The 21954-nt window shown below is 38.5% G+C and overlaps 1 protein-coding gene across 1 annotated transcript in view; it reads right to left on the bottom strand.

The window, feature by feature from the left end:
* The window catches only part of FBN2 (fibrillin 2), a 244389-nt gene that overhangs the window by 16383 nt on the left and 206052 nt on the right, over positions 1–21954 (bottom strand). Inside the window, exons 47-58 of the mRNA XM_070411499.1 lie at positions 21733–21861; positions 21191–21310; positions 18364–18489; positions 17574–17726; positions 16651–16716; positions 16230–16355; positions 15529–15648; positions 14258–14380; positions 13523–13654; positions 3284–3409; positions 1754–1960; positions 540–665 (exon numbers count right to left, since the gene is read on the bottom strand). Coding sequence (XP_070267600.1) covers positions 540–665; positions 1754–1960; positions 3284–3409; positions 13523–13654; positions 14258–14380; positions 15529–15648; positions 16230–16355; positions 16651–16716; positions 17574–17726; positions 18364–18489; positions 21191–21310; positions 21733–21861 — 1554 coding nt within the window. The remainder of the gene's footprint in view (positions 1–539; positions 666–1753; positions 1961–3283; positions 3410–13522; positions 13655–14257; positions 14381–15528; positions 15649–16229; positions 16356–16650; positions 16717–17573; positions 17727–18363; positions 18490–21190; positions 21311–21732; positions 21862–21954) is intronic.

Here is a 21954-nt window from a genome sequence, read left to right on the forward strand (position 1 = left end):
TTTCTCTCATCAAAACAATGACAAACAGCCGAAACCGGTTTGGCTCAGTGGATAGAGCGTCGGCCTGCGGACTGAAAGGTCCCAGGTTCGATTCCGGTCAAGGGCATGTACCTGGGTTGCGGGCACATCCCCAGTGGGAGATGTGCAGGAGGCAGCTGATCGATGTTTCTCTCTCATCGATGTTTCTGACTCTCTATCTCTCTCCCTTCCTCTCTGTAAAAAATCAATAAAATATAAAAAAAAATAAGTAAAAAAAAAAAAAAAAACAATGACAAACAAATGTCATTTATACATCTTAAATTAAAATATAAAATGTTGAAAGTTCATTTTTTATAATTGAACAGTTCTGTGTCCCAAATGATTGGACAAGGCCTCAGACAACTACGATGATACCAAGAGCCACATTACTGAAAGGAGTGGCATCATTTTAATAACATGTACATTGCAGAGCTCCCTAATAAAGATACTCTACTGACAGTAAGTGACTTGCAGGAAACAGTAGCTGACAAGCTCCCACACACAGAGATGTCTTGCCTTACCTACACACGAAGTTCCACTGATGTCTGTGGTATAGCCCACCTTGCAGAAGCACCGGAACGAGCCCATGGTGTTGATGCACTGACCATTGGTGCACAGGTTTGGCATAACCTTACATTCATCAATATCTGTGGGCCAAAACAAAACCGAAACCAAAACCAAGTAGAAGTCAATATATATTTTAGGTTAAAACTGGTTAGAAACCAAGAAATTTAAGGAATTGACACAAGATAACTAACAACCAACATTCATGGTGCCTTTTCATCATTCAGACGAATGGCAACATGGAAGGGACATAAAAATAATCTGCAGTGATGGGAAGAGATAAACAAATGAAGACTGTGTTGAAAGCCCTGTTTAAGTTTACTCGTTTTGCAACCTAAGTATGAATTATATTGGGGGGAATCTAGAAAACTTTCTTTGTGAAGTTCCACTAATTTGGAATTTGTGATAATTTCCCATGGATTGGCCTCAAATCTGCACTAGCATTAGACTTGAAAGAAAGGGATTTATTAGCAAATAATCAGACATAGGGTTGGGAATCTGTATAGGGATAGAGGAAAATGGTATTTTTCAGGAAATTAGTTGGTTGTACAAAAAAAATGGAAACCACTAATCAATTATGAGAGTTGCTGTTTTGTAAACATGTTAAAACAGACTAAATTTTGGTGCACACTCAAATAAATAAATAACATTTATTTAAGTCAGTATAGTTTGGGGGTTACAAGCATGGCCTTTGGGGGTCAGACAGATATGTTCCATTCCTGGGTCCATCCCTTAAAAAGGGTGTGATCTTGGGAAAATTACTTGTTATCTTAGCTTGTGTTTTGTTTCCTCATCTGTTAAAATGGGAATAATAAATTCTACCTTTTAGATTTGATACAAAGTCTCAAAAGTATTAGCAAAAAGTATATACAAACACATCCATAAAAATATTTTAGCGATTATTATTGTACTAGAGGCCCAATGCACAAAATTCATGCAAGAGTAGACCTTCCTTCTCCCAGCTGCCGGCACTGGCTTCCCTCTGGCACCCGGGACCGGACTTCCCTCGCAGCCCTGGCTTCATCTGGAAGGTTGTCCAGTCCAATTAGCATATTATGCTTTTATTATTATAGATTATTTTTATTATTATTTTTCCACTTTTCCTTCAAACTAATCATAATGAATGAAGTTCACTGTTTGATAATATGCACGAATTTCCTCAAGTTCTTACCTCTTCCATCAGTGGTGTATCCCGGGCCATGAGGACATATCTTTTTGTACTGGGCAGTTCCAGGAAGTGGGCAAAGCTCACACTGGTGACCCCAGCCTCGCCCCCCATCGCAGCAGCATTCTGACTTGGTGACGAGGTTGCGGCTGCTGGATGCCATCTGACACATCGTTTGTAATACCTCTGCAAAGCAGAGTCCCTGTCGATTGTCTGAAATGACAGCATCGTCAATAGGAATCAATGTCATGGAACTGACACTTCATTACCTTGAACTTCAAATTAAACAGGATAATCAATACTTTCATTCTTAGCTATAACTTAACAAGGTAAATATTCTTTGATAGCAACAGTCATACTAAGATGGTTTAACAATTATAACATTTTATTGGGAGTTAAGTTCATAAAGTGTTTTATCACTATAGACAGTTTGTTAAATTTGGACAAAAAGTGACACTATATTTTAGAGAGATTATTTTTCTTTAATCCATCAGCAACTAAGTGATAGTAAACTACCATTTCTGTAGAATCCAAATAAAAATCAAATTATTTCCCTTTAAATAAGCAAACAAGTATCAGAAGTTGTTTTTGAAAAGAAAATTCTAGACTATGTTATAAATCTGGTACATATTCAATTTAATCTCTTAATTTCTACATCTAAAAGATGGTTCAAACATTTAGACTAAGTAGATGTTTTTAGAACAAGGATAGGGATCTCTCTGATGTAGAGAGGGAAGAAATCATTAATATGGTTTTTATGAACCATCCTAGTGAAACTGTTAATAATATAAAAAGAAAAGACCACTTTTTATATTTGAAAAGGCTGATGGTTAGTAAAGGTCTAGACTGAACAAACTATATATTTTCTTGACTAATAATTTCCTAGGATTTAAAACAGATGACATCATTTTGAGAAAAATCTGATGTAGTTGAAACATGCTGTTTTTACACCAAATCAAATGATGAGTAATCTTATTTCTCTTGGTTTGCCTTAAGTTTTACTATTCCATACTTTAATACCTGCTCATAATGTACTAAAATAGCTTATAATATATGCATTATAATACAACACAATGTTTGAGATTTATATTTTCCATAAGAAAATATTTTCTAAAACATTTTTCTGTACCATAAAATAAAATTTAACCTTTATTGCATTTTTTAAAATATGGCCTTTACTTTAATATCATTAATTCAGCAGAGCTTACCACACATTAAAAATATTTTCTTTTGGAATTAAATCATCATCCCCTGATGTAAGTTTTACTAAAGTCACATTTTCCATAGACTTTAATTAATATTAATCTTGGGAAGACTATTTAAAATGTTATTTATATGACACATAGATGTGCAAGTAACGCACATACGGACAAATACGTCATGTTAATAGGTGTGTATCTTCAGGAAGAGGTATGTGGGTTACTAAGATTGAGAGATTTGTTTAGTAGACAAGGATATATATGTAGAGCTCTTCTGTGATGACATCATAAAACATGTTTTATTTACCAAGTAAAATACACGCATATATCAACTTACCAAGGCATTCAGTGCCTGAGGAACTTGATTGAAATCCTTCATTACACTCACACCTGTAGCTCCCAATAGTGTTAACGCAACGCCCATTTTCACAGATTCCTGGCTTGGTCCTGCATTCATTTTCATCTTTAGAAAAATAAATAGTGTGAATAATGAATAGATTATAAAATTATAATTTAAAATTACCTTATAATGGATTATATCTTGTTTAAAACGTCTTCACTAAAGTACTAATATGATGAGATAAAAACTAGTCATGTGTGAATACTGATTTATTTTCAACTTTAACTCATCTTCCAGGTGGGTTCTTTCTTAACAAAGTGTGCTCTTCCTCCTTGTCCCCCCTTGCAGGGACGGGGTGGTGTTTGATGAAGAACTGGAAAATTGACCTCCAAAAGGGATAGACACCAGACAAGGAGGAGAAGAATCTTGGGGAAGAGGATGTCATTTTTGTGATATCAGAGAAAAACTGGGGCATAGGGGTGGTAGGTGCTAGGGAAGGCTGGTGAGTAAAAGAGCAAAATGTTGTTTTTTTTAATTCTCTATACACCTACTTATTGTGATCATTTAATATTTTGTAAATTTTGTTTGAGTTTTTTTACCCCCAAAACTATGTTGTTAGGAGTGTAAAAAAGTGTAAGACAATGAAATCTTTTTGATAAATTGTTCTTTATATATTTTTAAATTTTCAATTTATTGGTTTTTATTTTGCATGTGCTTCTTTTTTCAGCAATTGCCTTGAATATCTTGTTCCAATCCTTTATTTTTAACCTCTCTCACATTTTGATTTGGTACATTTCTTGTAAAAAGCACTAACCTGGATTAAAAAATTTTTTAGAAGTACATTTATTGTTAACCAGCCATTTCAACTACTTATATCTATTATGATTACTGATGACTATTATGATTACTGATATATTTGGATTCTTACCTGCCATTTTATATTGTTTTATATCTACCATGCTATTGCCCCCTTCTCTCAATAGTTATTAAATTAGTCTACTTTTCTATGCCATCCTCTCTCATCCCAAACTCATATTTGGAAGTTATAATCTTCTTTCTATTCTTCTAGTGGTAACTATGGGACAACTTCAATACACACTCTTAATACTTTTCTAATACGTATCTGTTTAAAAAGCTTCTGGCAACAACAAGTACCTTGCCATGAGTTTACTTCTTTCTGTTCTCCCCCTGTGGTACTTGCCAGGTCTTTGTGATCTAGAAATTTTTTTTTAAAAATATATTATCCACCATGAGCATCTATTTTAACCAAATTATGAGGTTTACTGGTTTCTTGGCTCACCATTGTTTCATATGTACTACTACTTCCTCCTGAATTAATTAAGAAAATATATGAGTATATACTTTGGTTATCATTCTAGAGAAGGTACATGTGTGGTAAATATTCTAAAACACACATCTGACAACTTCTCATTTTGCTTGCTTTCTCACTTGGATTGAGTATAGAATTTCAGTTCCAAAGTATTTTTCCTTGGAATGTTTTGAAAGTATTGTTCCATTGTTTCCTTTTACCCAATTTTCCTGTTCATGTGTAGGAAATCTGGTTTTTCTCTCCTTCTAGAGAAAAAAGGATTTATACAGTAAGGGTTTACATTCTGCTCTTAAGTGTTCTGAAATTCATCATGATGTATGTTGGTATAGATACTGTTCCCCTTTTAGCAAAAATAACTTGTGCGGAAAACTTAAAATATATGCAGAAGGATTGAGCTAAGGTATGGATTTAAGTAATTGCATAGTGTCTGTTATTTCTAGAACTTGAGAGTTCAAGGTCTGTCTTCTTGATTTAATCCTATCCCTCATTCACCTTTATTTTTATTTGATTTGTTTGAATTGAGCTATTTTTTTCAAGAAGGGCTTTTGTTGGATATACTTCTTGAGTGCCTCAACATTTGATAATGTATAATATAGTTTTTATACTTGAAAGATAACTAGATATGCCTCAAAATCATAGCTTACTTTTTTTAAAAAAACATATTTTTATTGATTTCAGAGAGGAAGGGAGAGGGAGATAGAAACATCCATGATGAGAGAGAATCATGGATTGGCTTCCTCCTGCACGCCCCCTACTGGGGATCGAGCCTGCAACCCGGCAGGCATGTACTCTGACCAAGAATCGAACCCATGACCTCCTGGTTCACAGGTTGACGCTCAACCGCTAAGCCACGCAGGCCAGGCCTACCTTACCTTTGTTATGCTACCATTGGCATTAAGAATTACTGAGAGAACTTGAAAAAAGAGTACACTGATTTTTTTCCTACCTTGCAGGTAATTTCTTTTTCTGCCTGGTTGTCTACAGCCAACAAAATTCATTTCCCATCTTTACTTTCTTTCTTTCTTCCTTTCTTTTTTTGCTGTTGAAATTTGTAAATCTACTAGGGTGTATCTTGGTGTGATATTGTGCCACCTATGAAATTCTGATTTCCAGCATTCCACTTTCTATGCTTTGGCAATTTCAGGATTGCCAATGACCCATCACTTCACTGTCCATTATGCTATGCACACTCATTTCCTTCTACCTACTTGTGCCTGATGCAGTGCAGCAAACAGACTAGGTCTTGCTTTAGTGCAAAACTGAAATCTCAGACCAGTAGTGATACTCCCTTGACAATCCTATCCTTCCTAGTATGTCCACACTTCTGCTTTCTAAAATGACTATCACATATTAAGAACTCATTCATCTTCCCACAATGAACCACCTGTCTGCGCCCTCATTTTTAATCTCCTGTTCTTTTTCAACAGCAGAAGTATCTCTGGTTTTTCTCAAAGGTCAAGTGTTTGAACTTGTACTCTGGATTACCTTCCAGACTTCACAATTCTCCTTTTTTTTCAATGAATCATTCCCTCAGCGTGATTAAAAAAATAATCTCTCTCAACATATTATCCCTCCAGCTACTACCACATTTTTGTTCCCTTAGGGAAAAATTTCTTTTTTTTTTTTCTGCTCAGTTCTCTGACTCCCATTTTATTTTACTCCAGCTTTATTGAGGTATAATTGACAAATGAAACTGTGAGATAAAGTGCACACCATGATGCACATATTTTCTGAAAGGATTCCTTCCATCAAGTTCATTGACACTTCCATCAATCACAGATTTACATTTTTGTGTGTGAGAATATTTAAGTTCTACTCTCTTAGCAAATTTCAATTATATAATACAGTGTTACCAACTATATCATCATGTTATACATTAGATCCTCAGACCTTATTCATCTTATAACTGCAAATTTGTACCCTTTTACTAACCTGTTGTGATTTCCCCAACCCCTGCCCCTAAGGAACCACTTTTTCATTCTGTTTCTGTGAGTTCAACTTAAAAAAAATTCTACATATAAGTGATAGCATATTTGTATATATTTTTTTTAGTCTGTTCATCCACAGACACTTAGGATGTTTCCATACCTTGACTATTATAAATAATTATAAATGAACATGAAAGTACAGATACCTTTTTGAGATAATGGTTTTGTTCCATTGGATATATACCAGGAAGTGGAACTGCTAGATCATATGCTAGTTCTATTTTCAATTTCTTGAACAGACATAGTGGTTGTACCAATTTACATTTCCATCAACAGTGCCCAAGGGTTCCCTTTTCTCCACATCCTTGTCAACACTAATCTTTTTTGTAACAACCATCCTAATAGGTGTGAGGTAATATCTCATTATGGGATGTGTTTTTTCCCCATTTACCTCAAGATTAGTGACTGTTGAGCACCTTTTCATATACCTGTTCACCATTGCATGTTTTCTTTGGAAAAATGACTATTCAGGTCCTTCGCCCATTTAAAAAATCTAATTATCATTATTATCAATTATTATTACTTGCTATTGAGTTGTATGAGTTCCTTGTATATTTTGGATATTAACCCCTTACCAGTTTCGTGGTTTGCAAATATTCTCTTCCATTTCATAGGTGGCCTTTCCACTTTGCTGATGGTTTCCTTTTCTGAGCAGAAGTTTTTAGTTTGATACAGTCCCACTTGTTTATTTTTGCTTTTGGTGTTGAAAGAAAATCATTGCCAAGACCAATGCCAAGGAGCATACTCCTATGCTTTATTCTAGCAGTTTTATGGTTTTAGGTCTTACCTTCTAGTATATAATTCACTTTGAGTTGATTTTTGTGTATGGTGTAAGAGAGTGGTCCAGTTTCATTCTTTTGCATGTGGCTGTCCAGTTTTCCCAGCACTACTTATTGAAGAGACTATGTTTGCTTACAGTATATTCTTGGCTCCTTTGTCAACAATTAATTCACCATATGTATAGGTTTATTTCTCGGTTTGCTATTCTCTCCAAAACTGACCTGTGTCTGTTTTTATGCCAATACCATAATATTTTGATTACTATATTATAATATAGTTTGAAATAAGGAAGTATCATGCCTCCAGCTTTGTTCTTCTTTCTCAAGATTGTGTTGGCTATTTGGCGTCTTTTGTGGTTCCCTACAAATTTCTTGAAAGAATGACCTATGGTTGCCGTTTCCACTTCCTAATCTTGGGTCCTTTCTGTAACCCTCGTGGTCTACCCCAACATGGAAAGTACTCCTGAAGAGATCACCAAGTCTCTTGCTTCTCTGTCTGTGTCTTATTCGATATCTCAGCAGCATCAGACACAAGTGACTACTCCCTATGTGTTTGAATAATCCATTCTTGTAACTCTCATAGCTTCACACTGACCTAGAGAACTTCCTATCTTGCGGGCAACTTATTTTTAGTCTTCTTGATATGTTTTTTAAGATATATTTTTATTGATTTCAGAGAGCAAGGGAGAGGGAGAGATAGACAGAAACATCAATGATGAGAGAGAATCATTGATTGGCTGCCTCCTGCATGCCCCCTACTGGAGATCGAGCCTGCACCCTGGGCATGTGCCCTTGACTGGAATCAAACCTGGGACCCTTCAGTCCGCAGTTTGATGCTCCATCCACTGAGCCAAACAGGCCAGAGTGTCTTCCAAACATTTTTAATCACTGTGGTGCCCAGAGGTCAGTCACTACGTCTTCCACTCTCTATATTCTCTCTTGGTGTTCTCATCCAATCTTACGATTTTTAAACACTACCTATTTTCCAGCAATCTATAAATATGGCCTACTTGGTGTTATCACTGGAAAGCTAAACCATATCTTACACTTAACATGGTCAAAACAGAACTTTATACTTGTAATCACACCTGTTTCTTCCAGTCTTTCCCTTGTCAGTTAATAGTAGGTTCATCCAACCATTATTCCAGCAAATGCCCTAGAACTCATCTTTTATACCTCTTCCTTCACCCACCATATCCAATCCATCCATCAGCTAGTTCTGTTGATTATCTCCAAAGTATATTCTGAATCTGTCAATTTCACCACATTTCTATTCGTCTATGGCATGCTCTATGCTTTTATCTGAGCCTCCTTCACCTCTCATTTGGATGATTAAAATAGCCACCTAAATGAATGCTGCTTCTGCTCTCACACCCTTACAATGTATCATCTACAAAGCAATCAGAGGTCTTTTAAAATGTAAATTAGAGAATAACAACAACTAGCCCTTAATCAAAATGTAACTATATTTCAAGGGCTGTTCTAAGGGTGTTTTACATGCATTCCCTAATTTAAAGCTCCCAATAGTCTTTGGAGGTAAGTCACCTCATCATTCCTATTTGTTTTTAGATGGGAAATTTGAGGCACATGGGGAGGCAAACTTGCTCTAGGCAAGCCATTGATTATGAGATAAAAGATTTGGCGATTCCCTCCATTTTGTTCTATATAAAAATAACAGTTTGCTCCTGGCCAGGGAACACATCAGATAATTTTAAGCAGCATCTTTCTGTGAAACATTCTTAGTAAATCATCCAGCTTGGTCAGACCAGCCTGCTCTCAAGAAGGCACACCCTCCCCCAGATGCTCTCCAGTGGTCGGCAAACTCATTAGTCAACAGAGCCAAATATCAACAGTACAATGATTGAAATTTCTTTTGAGAACCAAATTTTTTAAACTTAAACTATATAGGTAGGTACATTGTTATTAACTTAACTAGAGGCCCGGTGCACAAAAATTTGTGCACTCGGGGGGGAAGGGGGGGTCCCTCAGCCCAGCCTGTGCCCTCTCGCAGTCTGGGACCCCTCGGGAGATAACGACCTGCTGGCTTAGGCCTGCTCCCGGATGGCAGAGGGCAGGCCCAATCCCTAGGTGCAGCCCCTGGTCGGGCTCAGAGCAGGGCTGATTGGGGAGTTGGGGCACCGCCCCCTGTCATGCACAGAGCAGGGTGGATTGGGAGGTTGTGATGCCACCCTCAGTCATGCTCAGGGTAGGGCTGATTGGGGGGTTGGGGCACCACCCCCTATCATACTCAAGGCAGGGTCGATGGGGAGGTTGCGGCACCACCCCCTGTGATGCACAGAGCAGGGCCAATCAGGGGGTTGGGGTGCTGCCCCCTATCACTCACAGAGCAGGGCCAATCAAGGGGTAGGGGCACTTCCCCCCCCCCCCCCCCCCGTCACGCACAGAGCAGGGCCCATCAGGGGGTTGGGGAGCTCCCTCCTCTCATGCACAGAGCAGGGCCCATCAGGGGGTTGGGGAGCTCCCCCGTCACGCACAGAGTAGGGCTGATAGGGGAGTTAGGGCACCGCCCCCTGTCACACACAGAGCAGGGCGGATCAGGGGGTTGGGGCACCACCACTGTCACACTCAGGGCAGGGCCGATGGGGAGGTTATGGCTCTACCCTGTCACACACAGAGCAGGGCCGATCAGGGGGTTGGGATGCCACACCCTGTCACACACAGAGCCGCAGGGCCATCAGGGGGTTTGGGCGCTGCACCCTGTCATGCTGATCTGGTGCCAGGAGACCTCTCGGCTCCGCTGATCCCGGTGCTGGGAGGCATATTACCCTTTTACTATATAGAATAGAGGCCTGGGGGCCGGCTGGTTTGCCCTGAAGGTTGTCCTGGATCAGGGTGGGGGTCCCCACTGGGGTACCTGGCCAGCCTGGATGAGGGGATGATGGCTGTTTGCAGCTGGTCACACACCCTTCAGGGTGGGGGTCCCCACTGGGGTGCCTGGCCAGTCTGGGTGAGGGGCTGAGGGCTGCTTTCAGGCTGGTGGTTTTGACTGAAGCTCCCAAACACTCCTTTTTTTCTTTTTTTTTTTCTTCTGGGCCAGCTTTAGCTCTGGCTCTAGCTCTGAGGCTTCCGCTGCTGGTTTGTTTGCCGTTCTATAATCGAAACAATGTATAACTTCAGCTCTGAGATCCCAGCCGGCTATATTTGTTACAAAGTTTCAAACTGCCAGCTCAGAGGCCTGCAAGGCAGGCGGGGAACGTTGGAGTCCGCAGTCACGGGAGCAAGCAAGCCTCATGTTCGCTTCCAGCTGCCTGGCTGCCGGCCGCCATCTTGGCTGACAGTTAATTTGCATAAGGATATGCTGATTAGCCAATGGGAAGGGTAGCGGTCGTATGCTAATTACCATTTTTCTCTTTTATTAGTGTAGATTAGGGTACTCCTAAGGCTTAGGAAGAGCCACACTCAAGGGGCCAAAGAGCCGCATGTGGCTCGCGAGCCGCAGTTTGCCGACCACGGCTCTAGGTCATAGAGCTAGTAAGTATGAAACTAGAGTTCTCATACTCACCATCCATCTTTAGGGCACACACCCTGAGTTACTCTGCCACATGCCCTTAGCATAAAACCAGCTCTTTACCATGGCCTGCAATGCCCGTGCCTACCTTTGGACTTCAGCTACACTGACTTTCATTCCTGCCTTATGGGTCTTTGCTCTTGCTATTTCCTTATTTTTTCTAGTTCCCAGTTCAAATGTCACTCATCAGAGAAGGCTTCCTTAGAAGTGTATTCTAAAGTAGTTCCCATCCAGTCACTAATCTTACTTTCTTGAAAAGATTTACCACTCTATGAAGTTATCATGTTGATTATTTCTTTATTTGTTTGATGAATGCTCTTTCTGACTAGAACATAAACCACTTGAGAGTAGGGTTGGGGTGGAGAAGGGAAAACTTGTCCTTCCAGTTTATTATGATATCCCAAGAATCACAAACATAACAGATGTTTGGTAGATAATTGAATAAATGAATGACTGTTCGCAACAGTGTTCCATGGAGCGGTGGGCTCTTCTGATATGCTGGTTTAAATACTTTCTACAAGAATTTCTTCTACAAATATAGTTAAACATTTTTTCCTGTTTTATTGTTCAGTTTTCTTTTTTCCCCAGGGACTTCATTTATACATATACTGACTTTGTTTTCTACCCCTGTCGTCTTCTTATTAATTACTTCCATATTCACATTACTGGCTGTGTTGTCATCCCTTTCTATTTTTTATTACTTCTAATGTGATGTTAATTTCTGTGGTAGCTTAATGTTTTTCCTAAGCTCTGTTAGACCATTATCTCTTGATATTGCTTTATCTTTTTTCAATCTCTTCTTTCTATTTGAATTTTATTGATATCTATTAGAGTTACCAAAACATTTTAAAAAATCTTCTTCTTTTGTTTTCTGAGGCATTTAGTCTAATTCTTGTTTCTTTTGTCTTCTTTCTCTACCCACTTCCCACCCCAGTATATATATGCATTAGTTGTAGTTTTGTGTAATTATTCATCTCTGAACAATTTTCTCCAGTTCAGCTATTTGCTGAAAAATGGTGTAGGAGGTCACCAGTGCTGAACTGGGCACAACCCATAGTTCCAATTCAAGGCTGTTGTATAAATAAACTCTCACCAAATCTGTGATGCTCTCTGTCCTAGGGACATGTACTCTCAAGCTTTCAGGTAACTTGGAGGTCAGTGTGGCTCTGAGTAAAGTCTTAGTGTGTCAACACGATTTCTCTTTCACTTCTGCATCTTTTGACACTGCAGTACGGAACTGGGCTGCTACAGAAACATTCCATACCGCTCTCATTCACCTATGTCCTTTATCTTCTAATCGAAGATTGCTGGATGAACATTTTAAATTGGGGCAGTTTCTTTTAGAGATATATGTATTCTGCCAAAGCCTAAAGAAAAATATGCTGCTGAACATCTGTGTTTTTGTTTGAAATTTTCTATTATTTCAAGAATATTTTTCAGCCTGTGGTTGTGACCATTTCTTCACTTAATCTAAAACAGTTCTCTTTCTCCCTTGTCATAGTTCTAAAATTTTCACAGGATGGGCGTGAAGTAACACATTTTTATTCCATCATCTTTAAAATGAAGCCTTCTCATCAATTACATTTATATAATGTTAATGAATTCCCAAAAAGTATTCTGTTGGCATTTATTGAAGTATAACTCAGATACTATATAATTTGTGTTTTAAGTGTGCAATTCAATGATTTTTAATAAATTAAGTGTGCAATCATTGCAAACTAGTTTTAGAACATTTCCGTCTCCCAAAAGGATCCCTAGTGTCCATTTGCATCCACTCTCTATTCCAGTGCTAGCACCAGGAAATCACTAATAGATTCATTTGAACACTTGTTTTGTTTTTTACCAAAATAATAAATTATTAGTAATCTTCAAATGTTCCTCCAAAATACCCACATTTCTCTACATACTGGAGGTTAGGAGGGAGCAGCAGGTTCTTAATTAAAGGAGGGGAGCCACCCATTTTCAAGGAGAAGGAAGACTGTGGAGTAAATAGGCTTCAGCGTCTCAGGTGACAGCACCTTTGGGAAGAAGTGCTGAGATAGCATGCAGGGGCCATGGCCAGCTTACATGGCATGAGACTTTGGCTTGCATTGTAAAATCATAGCATTTTAAACCCTTGAAGTCATCTCAGAGAAACAGCCCTACCTCCTTGCTTTATAGGTAAATTAACTGAAGTTCAAATATGTTGAAAATATGGCCAAGGTTAGAGATATCCAGCCTGTAATAGGTTTCTGGAGATTATCTGCTTCTACTCTCCTTATTCATGGAATGATTAGAAAAGAGATAGAGACCATTAACTCATACTTTTATTTTGCTATATGAGCACAATTGCTGCAAGGAGTTTTTTACCCTTTTAAATTCAGTGTTTTAGATTTACAGGACACAGAATTATGAAAAACAAGAGGGCATAGATTCTAGGATGGGCATAATTGCCACTGCATTTTCCAGAACCTATTGCATTGGCTGGACCCTGAGATGGAAGAAGTCTAGCACAGCTTGAAACAGCTGGGAAAATAATTGCCTTGCAGTTGGGATGATTTTGGAATAGTGCCATAAATCTATCTTGGAGTAGAAATATTAAATAAGCGACATCATCCCTCATAGCCTTACCGATGCAGCCTTCTCCGTCAGGCCTCCGGGTCATTCCAGGCGGGCAGATGCACATGAAGGTGCCGATCAGATTCTTACACATCATGCCTCTGGATTCACAGTCATGGAGCCCTTCAGCACATTCGTCCAGGTCTATAAAATAATTTTAACAAAAAAATATAAAAATAGGAAGTTCTCAGAAACAGACCATTGTTTAGTACTTTTTAAAAATACTTTTTATTGATTTCAGAGGAATGGAGAGAGAGTTAGAAACATCAATGATGAGAGAGAATTACTGATTGGCTGCCTCCTGAATGCTCCCCAGTGGGGATCAAGCCTGCAAACCATGAGCTATGCCAGTCAGGTTGTTTTGTACTTTTAAGTCATACATTTGGTTTTTGGAGTCTGAAAATGTAATCACGTAGGAGCTCCATCTTTTTAAACTGTTGGCTATATTCTAGATTTATAAGTTTCAGCATTGGTCCTACTGGTAAGAAGTCCCGGAAAGGACAATCTTTTCTTTATGAAGAGCCCAAGAGTGTGACAATTGGTGAGCTCCTCAACCCATCTTATCTTTGACTTGACTGAACAGATCATCAAGTGTCTTGTCTCTAGGTATGAAAACCTACCAGTAAAATGCTGTCATAAACATTTCTGTAAAGCTCTGAAAGAAGACTGCTGAGAACTATAAATCATTACAATATCTTCCCAGCATGGCAAATAAAGGTCTAACCACTTCTTTGCCTGTGGCCTTACCTTTGCACATCTTCTGGTCTTCCCTGAGGGCGTAGCCAATCGGACATGTGCATTCATAGGACCCGAAGGTGTTCATGCAGCGGAAAGCACACAGCAGAGGGTTCTGGGCACACTCATTGATATCTGATCAAAGAGATAGGCAGGGGCTCAGCCGAGGGCTCTGATTATTTGTTTAAACAAACACTGATGAATTTACTTGGCAGTTACACAGAAAGCAATAGGATAATCTAACTTCCACTTCTGGTATGGAGACAGTATCACTTACCTTTACTTGCCTAACAAGCTAATCCTCCCACAAATAACAACTATAAACTCTAAATCAGGGGTCCTCAAACTACGGCCCGCGGGCCACATGCAAATACAAATATTGTATTTATTCCCGTTTTGTTTTTTTACTTCAAAATAAGATATGTGCAGTGTGCATAGGAATTTGTTCATAGTTTTTTTTTTAAACTATAGTCCGGCCCTCCAACGGTCTGAGGGACAGTGAACTGGCCCCCTGTTTAAAAAGTTTGAGGACCCCTGCTCTAAATGCACATGCATGCACCCGCATACACACACACACACACACACACACACACACACAAAACCTATCTAAAGTAGTTTTTGGTTATAGTTGAAACTCAGCAAACAACCAGCAAGGAATAAGTTCCCAATTTATTGTTTTAAAAATTACAGCACCTGGCAGCTAAATCTTCAGTAGAAACTTTCTCGGCTTCTGTAGGAGTCTTGGGGCAACCAAGATGGCTGAAGAGTGAGGGGGAACTCCAAAAAGGAGAGGGCCAGAGACTTAACCAGGCGTGTGTGTGTGTGTGTGTGTGTGTGTGTGTGTGTGTGAATCAAAGGGGCTAGCCACTAAGGTTTAAAGAACAGAACTGAAATCTGAACCACTGTCTTCCACAGGCCTGTCAGTCTGCTTTTATTTTCATCCAAGTTAACTGCCTGCTAAGAAAAAAGCATCCACATTCATAGAAGCAATATAACTGATTCCAAAAGATATTATTCACAATACCCAGGGTATAATCCAAAATTAACCAACACAAGGAAGAGCCAGGCAAAAGGCTCAAGGGAAAAGACAATCAATGGATGCCAACTCTGAGATGACCCAGATGCTGGAATTACCAGGCAAGGGCATTAAAGCATCTATTGTAACTATGCTCATTGAAGTAAAGTAAATACATTTGTGATGAAATGATCATCACTTGAATATCAGGATACTATAAATAAAAACTGAGACATTAAAGAAGAAATGATAAGGAATTATCACTTGCCTTCACAATTCATCATGGGCCCTGGCTCAAAGCCTTCATTGCAATTGCATTCAAAACTCCCAATAACATTGGTACATGTACCATTTCCACAAGGATTACCAATTGAACATTCGTCAGTATCTGAAAAAGAGTAAGAAAATGCCATAAAATTTGGTGGAGTTTTAGTAATCAAAGCACACCCATGAACATCTACCTGGCCCTCACACATTTCCAGGTTCTATGGAGGGCATACTTGACTCTTGTCTCCCACCCCAAACCCCTCCCTCGGCCTTGGCTGACCAGCCTTTGTGAAGTGCAGAGGACCGAGGACCCTGAAGGATCAAGTGTGCCCTGAGCCCCCAGACAGCCATGCCTGCCCTGAAACTCAAACTCAAGAGAGGGATGTGGTCTTCTGCTGCAAGAGCAGGCGTGGAAAGTCATAAAGTAAAACGGATCTCTTTCCCAGTTAGTGGTTTTGGCAACTGTAAATCTCTAGACACATCAGATTTTGTATATTTTGGTTGAAGGCAGAGTTTGGGCAACTCTCTCCACTTTCACATAAACCAGGCCTACTGGAAAATGTAGGATGGGAATAGAAAGAGCAGTTACTAGCCATTTATCCTGGCTTTGCAAATCCCACCACCACCCAGGGTACCAGAGAGACCTTTTGCTGAATATGAGACATAAAATAGAACTTTAGGTAATGTGGATTCAACACTCACCCACACAGCGTACTCCAGTGTAATCCAGGTTGTAACCCATTGGGCATTCACAGCGAAAAGACCCATCTGTGTTGATACACTGACCATTTGAACAAATGCCCGGACTCTCAAGACATTCATTGACATCTAAAATACAGAATCGCCCAAGAACTTCCTCATATGAAGTGATATGCTGAAGCTGTGTACACCTATTCAAAATTTCTAAAACTTATAAACACTTCTATAAGAGAAATATATATTTCATAGACCACAACATAGTTTTACAAGTGTAATGCATGTGATATACAAAAAATACTGAATATGTATACTAAATACAATATAATAGGTATTACACAGGAAAACCAGCAGGATTTATAAAATAAAGAACAATAATATATTCATATAAAAGAAGACTATAGGAGTGAAATATATCCAACCACACCTTCTCGAGTATCATGAAGACTAGGAACAGTTCCATGGCCATAAGGACACAAATCCTGGAATGCAACTACAGAGAAAAAAATAAAAATTCTCCATCATTGAAGAGTCTCAACTACTAGAGAACTTAAAAGCTGATAAACAATCTATGTGCAATTATACTTCTTTTCTTTATAAAGCTGTTTTTAATAAGAGCCTCTTATTTTATTTTTATTATTTATTTCAAAAGCAGCACTGAGCTTATTTAGAGAAGATCTCCTGAGCTTTCCCAGCTCCCTCTGGGGTGCCACCTACTGAGGGCTTCTGGTTCTCTCTGCTCTCTGTGCACTGAGCAGCTAAAGAGCCCTCTCTCCTCATTACACATAGATGCCACTTCTGACCTGGAGGCCAAGCCAGTCCTGAGCTTGCTGGGAACTAGCCTACAATTCAGTTGTGCTAACAAGACCTGGAAGCTCTTGGTCTCTTCCAGCAAATGGTCATTGTGTTGACTCAGCTTCCTTTTAAGACCCTGAGAGCCCTAGCCTGTGATACAATGGGACTCCCATAGCAATTTGGAATATAATTTTAATTTTCTTCTCGCATCTTTCTAATTTTATTTATATTTTATTTTTATTTATTTTTATTTATTTACTTTTTAATGTATTTTTTATTGATTCTAATTTTCTTGAAGGAAATTAATACTAACCTTGGGTGTGTGTGTGTGTGTGTGTGTGTGTGTGAAATAACAGGGTAACTTCCTGTGCTTACACATGTTGAATACAGATGTTAAAAGAAGTCCCTCAGATTAGGTTGCTCACTGAACCATTCAAGTTTATGTGTGAGGGGGTAATTTCACCTTCAAAATATTCATAAATTATGTAGTCAAACCTACTCCTAACAAAAATTCCCAAAACAGTGCAAAGGGGTGTTTTAGGTTGTTGATCTCACCTTCATCATCTTTGGGACACAGCTCACAGGGGTCCCCCCAGCCCTCTCCTGGCATCTTACTACAGCAGCATTTTGCCTTTGTGGTGTTGAAAGCTTTGGGTACAGAACACTTTCCATTTTCAAAGTTTGTGAAGCAGAAGCTCTGGCGAGTATCTATTCAAGAAAGCAAAATCACAGACCTCCTTATTGGTCATTTAAAAAGATGGAATAATTTGTATAAAACTCTATTTCTGACAGAACATTTCTTATGGGTTGAACATATGCAGATCAGATTAGCAATTAAAAGACAGGTCTGGAAATCCTCAATGGCTGATTTCATTTGCCAATTTCAGTTACTTGTTTATAAAATGTTATTTAATTATTTAAAATGATTAAAATATTTTTATAATGTGCCTTGGAAATTTGAGAAATTATGCTCAATATTAAAATGATTTCCAGATCTCTTTTCTACTATCACACTGTTGCCTAAAAAAACAATGTAGGTAACTTTCATTTAGTTAAATCACATAAAAAACAATTCATATATGAATGTACATACAAATCTATGTCAACAACATAACAGAAGAGTAAAACAAGAATTTTTCATGAAAAATTTAAAATATGAAGAAACAGAGCCAATAAATCAAAGTACCTTAAAATTTGTCCAGTGTAAATTCTTTTGAGGCCTACATTTTTAACTCACAGATGATATAATTGCCATAGACATGTACTTTATAGTGACAGAGATCAGTGTAATGGGTTTGAAGTTTCTAAGAGTGAATTATGACAGAGAAGTGATTTTAAAGCTTACCGAAGCATCTCCGTCCATTATCAGACAGCACAAAGCCAGGGGGGCAGATACACTGGAAGCCCCCAGGAGTATTGGTGCAGGAACCAAAAAGACAGATGTTGGGATCTTCGTCACATTCATTTATGTCTGCAGAACAGCAGAATTTATTGATTTAATCAAATCAGCACACTGCTCAATATTTCAAGATAAATAATTTGTTCATACCACAATAGTCCACTACCCATGGGCTATTTAATATAAAACAAGATATTATATGAATTTTATACTTATTATTTAAAGTAAACTATTATTTCTTAGAAGTCAAAGATTATATCCAATTTCAATCAACCATATGCCCTGATCTCTCAAGTTAATCTCTGGCTCCCTGCCCTTGGTCCTTAGGGGTGTATGTACATCCACCTGTCTACCTGACAGGACCAGTTCAATCAATATCTTATGAGCAGTGCAAGCTCAACTGGTTCCCTTCTCTGATGTTCCTCTGAGCAACCTAAGTTGGGATCCTGTAGTCACCTTTATTCTTCACTCTGACCTTTTAACCTCCATATACAAACAGCATGCGGCCTATCAATGCTACCTCCTTTGTACATTCAAGCTCACTATCATTTACCACTGGGATTATCGTAAATCTCCTGACTGCAGTATCTCCCTCTTTTATTCTTTTCTCTTCACAATGCCATCAGGGCTGTCTTTCTAGTTGAAAATCTGTGCCTATGGAATTAGGACTCAGACGTGTTTTGAGAATTTCATTGTTCCCACTTCACCCCAAAATGGTTCCTTAAAATAAATAAGGATTCCTTACCAGTGATGTTTAGCTTTTTTTCATTGGAGGTGCTTATGTAATGGGTTATTTTAACTGAATGAAGAAACATTACATAATTCCAGACATGAGAGAATGCAAGCTCCATGAGGACCCGACATGTCTGTCTGTCTGGAATACTAATGCCCCCTCAGCTTAGTCTAGTATACTGTCTGGCACATGCTATGTTCTTAATTTATATTGGCAGAATGTTCATGAGTGAGTTATATTCCATTCTTTCTAAAAACAAACAAACAAAAAACCCTGTAATGCTTCACACTGCCTGTAGGACTAAGTTCCATCTTGTCAATACCCCTTACCTCACTTGTGTTACCTGTGTCTTCAAATGACCTCCTCTGTGCTGCCCCTTTCCTTGATTATAAATTCCTATCAATATTTAAGAGCCACCTAGAGTGTCACCAATCTTTTGTGGTGAGCTTCCTTGACATGCCACCTGTCACCACTATCATCATTATTCTCAGCCTCCTCCTCCGCTCCCACATCCTGGACATGCCTCCAGTATAGTGTCTCTCACACTGGATTATAACAATATCTTTATAAAACAGGTTTACCAACACAATATGAATTTCCTGTTAGGCAGTAAGTTACCTGAGGCAAGGCCTGTATTCCAGCACCTAAAAGGTGCCGTGGTCACTATAATATCCATTGTATGTATACACGTGTAAACATATGTGTTTGTGTGTGTGAGTGTGTGTGTATTAGTCATGTTAAAAAGCATTTCATCTGGGAAAAGTTGATAGTGATTCTAGTCTGAAGAAAACAATCTTACAGTGAATTAAGTTAACTAAAAAACAACTTTTCAGAGATGCAAAATGGTGGCACTGCCAATGGATAAAGGAAATAAAATATTTCTGAAATGTAATGAAATGTAACTGAATCATAGATGTTTTTCACCAGGAGAAAAGGTAGCTGAATCTTTGTGACACAAAGCAGCACATCTAATCTATTCCCTCTTAACGGGTGACACACTGCCACTGTCACTTTTCCATAAAGGGGTGGAGCACAGGCACAGTGAAGACTGAGATTAAATATGGATAAAGAAAATGAAAGAAAGGATCTTAAATATTTCAATTTTGCATTAAGGTGCTTCTATTATTATTTTTTTAAGTATTAAAACACTAGACAATCTTACGGTGAACTATACAAATCAGATAGAAAAGGGAAAAGGTATAAAGACCAAATTGGAATGACTAGGGATACCCATTATATGTAATTATATGGGCTGAAAACTAATTAAGTTTGATGAAGTAAACTGTTCCCTTCAGTTCTGTTTGTATATGTCCCTTGAATGTGAAAAGTAGAGCTACATGGAATATTTTTAAAAAGTAGATAACTCAAAGGACAAAAACCACCTTATCAATCACACTAAGATTCTGGTGCTTCTGAATTTCAACAAGACTGTAAAAAATAATTTGTATAAAAGTGAAATCAAGTAACTGTAAAAAGTTCAGCCTACATCACATCCACCAGGAAATTCTGGGACCCACTTCTGATGTGGTTTACAATGTTCTTGTAAGCTGGAAGAGTTTCAACAGAAAAACATCTGTTATGACAAACGGATTAACGTTTTCTGATCTGACATGAGGCCTTCCCAAGGAGAAAAATGTCTCAACAGCAATGTCAAGGTTTTCTGCTTCACATTTCTAGGACTCTGGACACCTTTAATAGATGTTTTAAAATTGGTTGCCAAAGATTACATTTTGTTTTTATAGACACTCTTTAAATTCAATAGGAAGTCTCTGTTGGCATTTGGAAAAAAGATTAAAGTACACTGAAAATTCTTTTCCTAGTATAAGACTTACGTTAATGAAAAGCCCACATCCCTAAACTCTGTATTCCCACCAATACACCTTCAAATCATTTCTGATGATTCAATAAGACATATGAAGGCAGCTGTATGTTTAAACTCTTTGGGTCAGCATACTTGGACTGAGTAGACTTCCACAGAGTCTGTAGCAGGTCTTATTATACTGACCAGCTCGGGAGCCTCAGCATAAATGTCAGCCTTACCGATGCAGTTCTCGCTCTTCACTTCATACCCCGGGGGACAGATGCATCGGAAGGATCCCTCCAGATTCTGACAGGTACCGGGAGAACAGGAACCGGGAAGGGCTACACACTCATTAGTATCTTGAAAGAGAAACGAGAAAAATTATTCAAATATGAGGTCACTGTTGTCAAGTGACATAAACATTAATGCAGCTTGGGCCCTCTGTTCCTCCAAGTCACTATGGACAAATACGCCTGAGATTCTCTTTTGACATCTTGGGTATTACTCATTTGACAAGAGGCTAATTTCCTTGTTTTGTTTCCTTTGTCTACTTTTACTGAGACACGGATAGTTTCAAGCTCTATCCCAATAAACATTGTGGACATGAGTCATTTCCAATTGTTGGCTTATTCCTTATAAGAAACATTTCCCATGATACCTTAACTTGTTCATGTGATCAGATGAACAAATGGAAATGTGAATGAGTCCTTAAGTGGAGCTTGGGGGAGTCACATCATTATTTTACAAAACAACGTAAAGACTTTATTATTTAGATACTTACCTATACAGTTCTTTCCATCTGGAGTTAGTTCATAACCTTCATTACATAAACACTTGAAGGAGCCAATTTCGTTAAAACACCGCCCATTTCTGCACACCTGACCGAAAAAGGAACTGCACTCATCTATGTCTGTAAGCAAACAGGAGTTGGATTTTAGGAGAGAACTCTCACACGTATACTGTGTCACAAGTTGCAACTTAAAACCATATTTCTTGGAACACA

The sequence above is a fragment of the Myotis yumanensis genome, unplaced genomic scaffold (genome assembly GCF_028538775.1).
Source record: "Myotis yumanensis isolate MYYU_CA2020_CCGP unplaced genomic scaffold, mMyoYum1.0.hap1 SCAF_4, whole genome shotgun sequence".
NCBI classification, from domain to species: Eukaryota; Metazoa; Chordata; class Mammalia; order Chiroptera; family Vespertilionidae; genus Myotis; species Myotis yumanensis.